The sequence below is a fragment of the Astyanax mexicanus genome, chromosome 18 (assembly GCF_023375975.1).
Source record: "Astyanax mexicanus isolate ESR-SI-001 chromosome 18, AstMex3_surface, whole genome shotgun sequence".
Taxonomy (NCBI): Eukaryota; Metazoa; Chordata; class Actinopteri; order Characiformes; family Acestrorhamphidae; genus Astyanax; species Astyanax mexicanus.
Genome location: NC_064425.1, coordinates 7,440,487 through 7,452,018, shown reverse-complemented (window position 1 = coordinate 7,452,018; position 11,532 = coordinate 7,440,487). Strand labels below are relative to the sequence as shown.

The window sequence follows — 11,532 nt, the reverse complement described above, 5'->3', positions numbered from 1 at the left end:
CAGAGTTTGTGGGAAGATCTATCTATCTATCTATCTATCTATCTATCTATCTATCTATCTATCTATCTATCTATCTATCTATCTATCTATCTATCTATCTATCTATCTATCTATCTATCTATCTATCTATCTATCTATCTATCTATCTATCAAGTAATCTCCATGTATCTTACTCTATCTCTGTTTATTGCTAAAGGTGCTTATTAAGCTCATCTTTAGGGAGATCTCAAGCCATCCTAAAACGAATTGTGTATCTGTTAAAGTGTGATTTATGCTGTTTTAGTTTTAGCTGAATGTTGTAGTTGATTCTGTACCTTCAGAAAAAAAAACAAAATTTATTAATATTGGTAATATTACCAATTTATTACTTTTATTAGAAGTCATTTATTGGTTGAAAACATGAAAACTATCGAGGTCTATAAGCAGGAGGACAAAAGCAAACACAAAAGCAGGAAAATAAGTTCATGAGGATTGTGAAAGGAAAAAAACATTGATTTAAAAATGATTAATTTATGGCTTTTACACGCAACCATAAACAGTGTGGCGGAATAGTGCTGCTACATCTGCAGGCCAAACCCCTGAGTTTGAAAAGAGAGAAACAAACGAAAAAAGAAAATAAAAAAGAGAATAAGTAAAAAGTTGGCAGTTCTCTAAAAGTTAAGAGCCGAGTAAAGAGTTGAGTAAGAGTCGAGTAAGAGACTGAAGAGTGAGAGAGAATGACTTTGTTGGTTTCCGGTGTCCATGTGACTTATATTGCGTATATCAGACGTGATCACCATGTTCAAGTACAGTTCAATATTTACAAAAAGAAATAACGAAGACAGAAACAAGAAAAATAAGAATAAGAAAAGTAAGATCATAACATAAGCCATAGATTTCATTTCAGTACTGATACGTCAATGAAAATATAATAGTGATGGAGATGAGGATGACGCTGTTATTCGCTCGAAACAAATTAACACAATTTTATCTCAAAAAAACTCACAATCGCAAAAGAAACGACAATAATTACAGCCTAAATGAAAGAAAGAGAAAGTAAAGACAAAGATAAAACAACACAGGAATACACAGTGGTGCCGTTCTTTCTTCTCAAAAAATTTCAAAAAAGATTTTAAGTTTTGAAATTAGCTCAAAATCATCTAGAATCATTCGTTTTTTTGTTACGTAACCCAAGGCAACCGAATCTCCTTGTCTCTTTTGCCAAATATCAGTGTTTTAAACCATCATCTGTTCCCTTTCCACACATTTATTGAACGAACATTGTTCGGCATCAGTGTTTGGTGGTGTTAAGCCATTAAAAACCAAAAATAAAAAGCATGCACTGAATGGGTAGTCTTTGACATGAGCATGCTATCCATCCGTCTCTTCCCCTTTCATTGGTGCCATTAGAAATGTAGTTGTAATTGGACCATTACAATTCAAAGTCCATTTAAAAAAATACAAGCAGCTTCAGAAATAAACCAAATATATGGAGAACCCAGTGAGACAATCTCGAAAATGAGCAACTGTCCACTTTTTGACCCAGTTATTAATCTAGATCTTCTCAAAACATCAGATCAGGATTCAGGAGAACCTCCAGAAGATGTCCATTAGGAGGCTCACCACCACTTTGCCTTAGACTGTCCATATTTTATGCTCAAGGCATAATTTTTATTTTATTTAAGCCAGGATTTCAGGCCTGTAGACTTGAGCTTGAGTTTTCACAGTTAATTAAGCCTCATATACAGTATAAATACAGCGAAACAACATAAAACAACAGCAGAATCATAAAACAGAGTTCATGAAACATTGATAGCAACAGTTTTTTTTTTCATACTACGTTTACATTTACATAACAATCAATAACTTAATCTAACTCAAACTTTTCTTCAGAATGATCTCATGATGATGATGATGTTTTTACACCTATTGTAAATTTGCACATCCACCACCTTTGCGTACATCATTAGAGTGGTTCTAATTTTAGATCTTTTCCTAAATGGAGCTTCTGTTTGTTCAAAGTCTGATAGGCAAATACAGGAGATGGTCATTAGCGTAAAGAATGTAAATGAAATCAAAGACACAGGTACGACCAAGACAGCACGAAGTTCAGTTCGGTGCGGTTTGTCCGAAATTCCCTTCTCCTTCAAGCCCCGCCCCCTCACCACCAACCTAAGCCCTGAACTACAACACCTGGAACTTCCAGGAATTCTGGTCTTTGTAGTCCAAGCAGTCGGCTGCGTTGAAGTTGAGCTTCCAGGCCGCCTGGTCCTTGTAGTCTAAACAGTCAACAGTGCCGAAGCCGAGGGAGGTGGTGTAGCCCTGGGAGGACAGGGAAGCCGGCGACTGGCTAAGAGCTCCACCCATGGAAGAGGCGGTGATGGGGCTGAGTGCGCCCCCGGTGGCGGAGAGCTGCGGGTGCATGGGCGAAAGGTACGAACCGCAGTCCAAACCTGTGAAGTAGCTGGAGGAGCTGGCGTAGCCCTGGGTGTAGGCTGGGGCTTGGGTGTAGGTCATAGGGTAGGCGGTGGAGCGCTGCATGCAGGGGGTGCTGGAGGCCGACAGCGGGTCGGGCAGGGGCGAGATAGAGGCCGGGCTCCAGATGGACACAGTGGCACTGGCGCCGCTGGAGCTGGGGGTGATGGCTGTGCCCGGGGCAGGTGGAGGTGGGCTGTAGGGGCCGTTGGTGCTGGCACTGGGCTCAGACGGGGTCTCTCGGACCGGAGATGCCTTCTTCTTGGGTGGACGAGGCTTGGATTGCCCAGTGCTCTGCTGCTGCTGCTGGCGGCACTTGGCGCGGCGGTTTTTAAACCACACCTGTTGTGGGTGGAGGATAAAGTTTGATTAACACTTTAATATTGCTAAATTAACACCATATTTACATCCACACTTTTAAGCTCATCACTATAAAGACTACATTGATTGCATATTGGCTTTGTAGTGCTGACTTAAGTACTTCAAGTACTTCAAGTCCATTTGCCTATGATTAATTGCATTGTTAATGTGAGACTGCATGAATGCATTAGCAGACCAAGAGTTTTTAATTCAATATTGCAAAGAAAATTTAATCTGAAGTGATCATTTAAAACTGTCAAGGTTACTTGGTCACCTAATGAGTCAATTCAACACTAGATATTATTTATCCTGTGTTCTATTGTCACTCAAGTGTTGAAATCTTGAAATTTCTGAGTTCCAAGTAGAAAACTTTAATTGGAATGCTGCCTCAAGTCAAGTTTCTTACTTGGAAATTCGGTAGTGTCTCACCAACCCTGAGCTCAAAATGCAAGATGCCCCCCCCCACACATCAACAGTAGTAAAGCAGTAGCATTATATAGTTTATTATTATCACTTTTATCTATTAGTGACCTCTTAAGTCAGGCTAAACACAGTACGGTCCAACTTCTATCTGTGCTAGCTTAGGACCCTAAAAAAAGAATGAGTCATATTTTGGTTGAATGCACCACAAAACACTGGTAAATAATCGTCAAACTAGTTGTGATAAACTCCAAAGTCTTTATCTTATTGAAATGATGTTCAAATATCTTAATGTTTAACTGGAACGCTCTCACATTTCCAGCCTCAATATCTGAATTCTTAAGTTAATGAAATGCATCGTAATGCAACGCTATAAGAACTGAACTTAGCAGTACTTAACTCTGTAATTAAACACCATAAGGGTTCATTTATTAAGGGTTAAATGACTTTCCTGTAGGTGTGAACTCAGTAATGTAGGATGTAGAACTAATTAAACACTGGCAACTAAAGAAGAATTCATCACAAATGTTTACAAATGCAACATATGTGCAATGCAGGTGTTATAGAACTATATGCCATAAAATTACTCTTTAACCTTAACTCTTAATCTTTACACGCTTCTGGTGTTTATTTAATATTGTAGAGTGGGTTCAGTACTGTGGAGTTAATTTAACCATTAAGCTAATATAACAAATTAAACATTAATTAAACACTGTAGTACTGTATGATTTTGGATGGATGTTAGATCAGTCCTGTACAGTTAATTCAGCAATACTGGTTACTGTAACACAACACACACGTTAATAGATTAATTAATTAAACACTGTGGGATAGGACTGTATGCTATAAAATATATATGTTAATTTAAGAATTAAGAGGAATTAAAAGGAATTCAGCTGATGTGCTGATTGTACATTGTAGATCATCTCCAATACCCTTTTTTCTTTAGTTTAACTATTTTCCTTTGGAACAGGGATATAGATATAGCTCTAGCAGTGGAGCGCTAAAGTTCAGCAACCTAGCTGCTGCTGGTTAACTAGTTAATTTTAGGACTTCATTTTTTGTCTTTAGAAAGAGGGCAGATGATGCAGCCGTGATTTATTACTATTATTGTGTATTCCTATTACTATTATTTTTCTGTTCCATCTCAAATGCTGCAGCCTCTGGTCCCTTAGTTGCACCATTTAAGTTGGATCGGGAAAGCGACTGAGATACACTACCAGTGATTTTTTTTAACACTTGTTATATATAAAACTACATCAAAACTGAACGTTAAACTATGGTAATATAGTAGTTGTCATATTTTTAACTAAGAAAATACTCAAATTTGTGAATTTCTTTGTTTGTCATATTGTCAGTGATTCTTATAGCCCTCTGTTTGGAGTGTGCCTCTAAAAAACCTTGGAAACAGAAGGGTGGGGCTAAAGGGTGAAATGTAATTGGACCAAAGAGCTTCCCCCACACTGCACTGCTCTCTGAGACTCACCTGCACTCTGGACTCGGGCAGGTTGATTTTCAGCGCCACCTCCTCGCGCATGAAGATGTCTGGGTAGCGCGTCTTGGCGAACAGCGCCTCAAGGATGTCCAGCTGAGCACGAGTAAAGGTGGTGCGCTCGCGCCGCTGCTTCCGGGGCGTGTCTAAGCAGGGGAGAGGGCGGGACAAAAGAGAAACAACACACCTTATATAACGGGAACATTGGGAAACGTATGTGGTTTGTATTGTGGTTAAGGATTCTAGAAAAAGTGAAAGACATGGGAAGGTTTGTCTTAAATACTGTATAACTGTAATTACTACTTTAAACATAACTACAGTACATTTTACAGTGCATACACCTGAGTGTATGTACATTCCTAAAGACAGAGCTCTTCAAAGAGCACTTATTCTCCTAACACCTCTAATAACAAACTAACTACTTCTAGCCTCATATCCTGCTCCCCTGAAAGCATCCACTAAATGTAATGTAGTGTAATGAGTTTGTTATCTCTATAAACCATATGAGACCCATTTCTGCTATAAAGGTCTACATGAAATCTGTCAACAGTAGTATATCATGATAATATTTTCATGGATAATATCGTGTCCCAGAAATGATTGAGATAAACATAATTATTGTCATTTAAGGACCATTAAATTTCACTGACATAATGATAATATAACAGCATAAGAAAGCCTTCATACCCCTTTAAAGACAACAACATATTTGTAATTAATCATAGTTTGGGAAATATACTCTTTTTTTCCTTCACCTACTGAAGTCTGTACACACTGTATATAGTGTGTATAGAGTTCCAGTTATTGAAGCACTGATTGTTCATTTAGCATGACTAGCTAAACCCAGTTACGTAGTCACTATTATATAGTTATGTGAACAACAAACATAAAAATAATCACAATAGGTCATATCACCATCATCAAATAGTATTGAGATCTTGTCCATATATTGTACGATAAATCAATAATGTAATGATCATGACAGGCCTATTTGACAGTCAACAGTAGTCCTACTCTTTGTTGTCTAACACAGTTTAGCAGACGAATAATCCCAGGCTTTATCAGTTATAAAGATACGAAAACACAGAGTAACCGAGCTGCAGATTACTGAAGATCTTAACCCACAATTAAAGCCATAGTGAAGCTAAATTAACTGTATATTTTTCTACTTTTTCATCAAATCGCATCGTGCTATATTATGTTTTAATCTCATCCACTGATTCTTCAAATTAATAGATCATTAAAATCTAACGCTTTTGTTTTTGCTAGTGTAAAATCTAGCTTGATTTAGCTTAATAGTGCCAGTAAGGTGGATTTGAAACCTGAACCTGAGTTCAAAAACCTGATGGTACAAGATGGTAACACAAATCCATATCAGGCTGTATCTAAGTATAAGTACATTCAAAACAACATCCTATCACTTTTATCATAACCACTACTCAGTCTCACACAGCACGCTTTGGATTTCGGTACTATAATACAGCTCCACGCGCTTCGCTGTGTCTCCAAACTAGACCTTTCCACCGCGCGTAAAAGCGCACGACCGTAATGCGCCTCTTTCGCCATGATTCGCCAAAACGCACCACTTCTAACGGGTCGATAAAGACAACGCGGATAAAACAAGCAGAAAGAAGGGAAAAATAGAAAAATAAAAACATGACTTACTCTGGTATCCCACAGCGGAGTGGAGGAGGTCCATACCCGGGCCAGAAAGCGTTAACCCGTTCACCGCGTAATGGGGCTGCTTAATGTAGGACATCATGCCTGCACTGCCTTTAAACGCTCTCTCGCTCTCTCTCACTTTCTCTCTCTCTCTCTCTCTCTCTGTCTCTCCCTCTCTCTCTGTCTCTCGCTCTCTCTCTCTCTCTCTCGCTCTATCACTCACGCTCGTTCGTTTGCTCGCTAGCTCGCGCGCTTCGTGCTTTCCAAAGCCCCTTTTTACGCACGCTTAAGTCTGCTGCTATTTGTTAAAGCCTCTGCTCTTTCTCTTGGTCTTTCAGGTCCTTCAGTTCACTCTGTGCTTTTTCTTCAGTCTGGTGTTTCTTTACACCTGGATGTTCCTCTGGTTCTGTGGTTCTGTTCACTCTAATCTTGTTATAATGGTTCTCTCTCTGTGGTGAAGGTCCAGTGTTCCTCTGGGCCGCTAGGGTCCAGTCTCTGGCCGGTCCGCTCGGCTCCGGTGTGAAGATGTTGGTGTGTTCAGAGGGAGCTGAAGACTGAGAGCAGGAGAGGAAGAGGTTGGCTAATTAGAGACAAGTTCTTACCAAGTGGACACACAAACCCCTCCCTCCACTGCCTCTCTTCCTCCTCCTCTTCCTCCTCCTTTTCCTCCTCCTCCTCCTCCTCCCTCTGCTTCTCCCTCTGTTCCTCCCTCTTCCCCCCTCCCACACCCAACACACACCACACACAGTTTCTTGGGCTGTTGGCCTTCAGGCACATCTTTATATAAAGTTTCAGCACCTGTGCGCTGTGTGTTAACAACTGATCATACAAAAAGAAACAGATTGATAATATACTGCTACATTTTACATAATTTATTATGTAATTATTATTATTTATTAATATTACTAATATTAAGTGCTTAACTGATACAAATTTGTAGTAGGATTAGCAACAACATGAGTAATTGGTTCAGTGATGATAATGGGTGTTCTGATGGAGTTCAGGTGGATGGAATTCAGTGTGTTTTTATGAAGTTCAGATGTATGGAGTTTAGAGTGTCTGGATAGTGTTTAGGGTGTATGAATGGAGCTCAGGATGGATATATAGAATTAAGGCGGCTGGATGGAGCTCAGAATGAGTAGAGAGAGTTAAGGTGGATGGACTGAGCTCAGGTAAATAAACAGAGTTAAGGTGGATGGATGGAGTTCAGGGTGAATATACATAATTAAGGCGGCTGGATGGATGGAGCTCAGATTAAACAGACTGAGTTAAGGTGGATAAATTGCACTTAGGGTTGATGGACAGAGTTAAGGTGGCTGGATGAAGTTCAAGGTGGATAGATAGAGTTAAGGTGGATGGATGGAGCTCAGGTGAATAAACAGAGTTAAGGTGGGTGGATGGAATTCAGGGTGGATAGACAGAGTTAAAGGGGATGAAGTTCAGTTTGGATACAGAGAGTTAAGTTGATGGGATGGAGTTCAGGTGAATAGACAGAGTTAAGGTGGACGGATGGAGTTTAGGTGAATAAACAGAGTTAAGGTGGAAGGATGGGTGTTCAGGGTGCCTAGACAGAGTTAAGGTGGATGGATGGGTGTTCACAGGGTGGCTAGGCAGATTTAGGTGGATGGATAGGTGTTCACAGGGTGGCTAGACAGAGTTAAGGTGGATGGATGGGTGTTCACAGGGTGGCTAGACAGAGTTAAGGTGGATGGATGGGTGTTCATAGGGTGGCTAGACAGAGTTAAGGTGGATGGATGGGTGTTCACAGGGTGGCTAGGCAGAGTTAAGGTGGATGGATGGGTGTTCACAGGGTGGCTAGGCAGAGTTAAGGTGGATGGATGGGTGTTCACAGGGTGGCTAGGCAGAGTTAAGGTGGATGGATGGGTGTTCAGGGTGGCTAAACAGAGTTAAGGTGGAAAGAGGTGGAAATGGTGAAACTAGGCTTGTGTTCAGACTCGTTCAATTCCAAGAAAAAGTAAAAAAAAACCTCTCCCACATATTTGGATTAGGACACAGCCAGCCCATTTCATTACTGGAGCTGCAGCAGTAATTGGGCTGGGGGGGTGGGGGGTTGGAGGGGGCAATGGGGGTTGGAGGGGGGAATTAAGACCAACACAAAGGCAGCCTTGTCCTGATAAATCCCAACTTTATCCTCCACATGCTCCCCAAGCCTCCACCCCCCCCCCAAAGTAGCGTTATTATTATTATTATTATTATTTTAATATATATATATTTTTTATTATTATTATTAATACTACTATTATTTGCCTAATACTTTAATTCCCTTCAGTTCCTCCAGACTGATGTTCTTCTTTTAATTATGTTATCCTTCAATATAACTTTACTCACCACATGATTATTATAATTATAATAATTACAGTTAGTATAAGTATGATAACAATTTAAAGAATTAAATGAACCTATGGTATTACCTTAATGCTAATACTATTATTACTTCTACTTACACTAATACCAGCCTACTAATTATAGCAATTAATATGTCAGTAATTAAAGTACTTGTAATCTAGAAATAATCTAATACTAATGCTAATAAAATCCTAAGTCTATACTTAATAGCTAATATATGTCTACAATGATAATGTAATGCCATAGCTAATAACAACATCCTAATGCTATTACTAAAACGATAACTATGGCACACTTATAACATGCTATGAATTCTACTATTACTATTACCATTACTAGTAGAAATTGGTTATTTATGGCTAAATTTACATACTTGTATTTGTATAACATTTACAGCCTAATGCCATTGCTACAAAATATTTATTAAGGTTATTAAATAATTTGTATTAATATTAGTAACTAATTAAATCGTAGTAGACATAGCAAAATTGTATCATTATTAATGCAATTATTATTAATGTACTATTATTTTGAGTATATTTTAAGGTAGTTTAATGCAACAGAGCAGCAGGAGCTGGAACCTATTAAAAGAATCTCTAAATCTTGATCTTACTGGAGTCACTAAATCACTTTTAATTTCTAACCACCTTGAGACAGCCTGTATCTGTTTAGCTTTAGAGTTTTTTTTTCTTTGACCTCTTTATTTATTTTATTTATTTTGTCCTTTATTCATTTTATTTTTATTGTGTTCTATTATTTTTATTTGTGTTTTATTTTATTGTACTAATTATTTATCACTTTATTTGACTGTTTAACTTTTTAGCCTTTATTCACCATCTTTTCATTCTAAATTATTATATTTCTTCTTAAATTAAATCTTAATTGAATGTTTTTCGAATGCTTTTCCAATTATTTTTTAATTGTTCTGTTTATGTTCGTTATTTAGTTTCCTTATTTAAATCTATTTAAAATCTAGACAGCCGCATAAAGCGATCTCAGTTCAGATTTTGCTCAACGGAGTGTGTGTGTTGAGAGAGAAAAAAGTGTGTGTGTGTGTGTGTGTGTGTGTGTGTTGAATCGGGACAAGGCGCGCGGCAGCACCGGCTTTTCTATTAGAAAAGAAAGAGGTTAATTTTCGTATTTGTTTTAAACACAGATTAATTACTTAATTTTAAAATGGACGAAAACTGTGTTAATATCTTGTTTTAAATAAGCGATTGAAACCTTTGTTTAAAACACCGATTTAATCACTAAATCGATTTAAAATACAGTTAAACCTTTTCAAAACGTTTCTATATAACGTTCTTTATTAATAGGTATTTTTTCGGTCAACGTAATAGAGAATTATTTTTAAAACATTATTATTTCTAGTATTACTGTATGCGTAGATTAGTTTTATTGTTAATACTGCATATGTACAGGACATACAGATAATTGACATTACATTACTCTCCTTCCCAAAGTTACAGCAAGTACAGAAAATAAGATTATAAATATAAAAGAATGGGACACACTATACAATACAACCAGGACACAGATAGACATAAGTGAGGCAAAAAGACATAAGATAATAGTACAATAGTGATGAGGGGGAGATTTAAGAGGGAATGACAAAACAAGTATAAACAGAACCCTTATGCAGTAGTGCAAATATAGCACAAATATAACAGCTGATTAATAATTAATGGTTAATAATTGGTATGCCTAGAGCACTTTTTAAAATAGTGTTATTATTGTTGATTAATGTGTTTACAATATTATTATAATACGTATTAATAAAATTAACTAATTAATAAAATGATTAGTGATATTAATAACAGCAGTATTTGAATATTTACCATTAAATTACTATTTTTTCTCACTGCGGTACAATTGGATTAAATCGTTAAATCGGTGTACAAGTCCGTTAAACCTCACTCCGTTTTTGAACCGGATCCGCTTCACCGCACCGCTTCATCCGATTCAAGTTTAAATGATGTGAATGAATGATATTTCAGTGTGTCTGCGCGTCTCTCTGTGTTTACACTTGTATAATTCGATTTAAGTATTCGTTTTGCTCCTACTGCGCTGCGTTTACTGTCCATGCTGATCGGACAGAGTGAAAAAATAAACGTTTACTAGCCGGTTAAAATAGTAAATAAGTAAATAAATGTTTACATAATAATACTGCTGAAGTTTTCAAGTGTTACAAACGAAAACAAAATGAAAACAAGTCTTGTCGAATATTTTTCGCATGGTTTTAAACTGATAAAAACGTTTTATTGTGCTTTTAATTGAACCTGCAGTCTCACAACATGATTCAATGTTTTTTTAAGCCGTGTTTTTATTTTTAGTTGGGAACGTTATGTTAGAAACATTCTAATAACGTCGTGATGCAAATCATTATTATGTCACTACATTATTTTTGTAACGTTACAGACTCACCTTCCTGAAACCTTTTTAAAAACGTTGCTTAACGTTCCAGTAATATTCTAGATGAGTATTATTATTATTTGTAGTATAATTATTTTTATACAAAACGACACTGTTTACCGAATAGCACAATTCTACATCATGATAATTGTAGTATTTGTTTAGCAGTGCTATTTTTAAACGTGCTAATAATATTACAAAATTATAATATTAAAAAGACAACTTTACGTTTACTAAAGCTATATCCCCTAAAATTTACGCACTCTATGATTTCTGATGATTTTTTTTTTTGATCGGTTGTATTTTAAAGCCGATATATAAATCAGACAAGCTCTCTCAGAAGTAAAAAGGATCACACACACGCA

At 37.3% G+C, this 11,532-nt stretch overlaps 1 protein-coding gene across 1 annotated transcript; it reads right to left on the bottom strand.

Moving 5' to 3' along the window:
- Nucleotides 1-334: 334 nt before the first annotated feature.
- On the bottom strand, nt 335-6,990 carry otx5 (orthodenticle homolog 5). Its single transcript, XM_007233950.4, has 3 exons — nt 6,392-6,990; nt 4,721-4,872; nt 335-2,796 (listed from the first exon to the last, which is right to left on the bottom strand). Exons 1-3 carry the CDS (start codon nt 6,486-6,488, stop codon nt 2,164-2,166), a joined length of 882 nt encoding a protein of 293 aa, XP_007234012.3. The 5' UTR covers nt 6,489-6,990; the 3' UTR covers nt 335-2,163.
- Between the last annotated feature and the right edge of the window lie 4,542 nt (nt 6,991-11,532).

Coding starts and splice junctions, on each gene's coding strand:
- otx5 (XM_007233950.4), bottom strand. CDS start 6,488: ATGATGTCCTACATTAAGCAGCCCCATTACGCGGTGAACGGGTTAACG. Junction 4,873..6,391: donor CTCCGCTGTGGGATACCAGA/GTAAGTCATGTT, acceptor TCCCCTGCTTAG/ACACGCCCCGGAAGCAGCGG. Junction 2,797..4,720: donor TGCCCGAGTCCAGAGTGCAG/GTGAGTCTCAGA, acceptor CACCCACAACAG/GTGTGGTTTAAAAACCGCCG.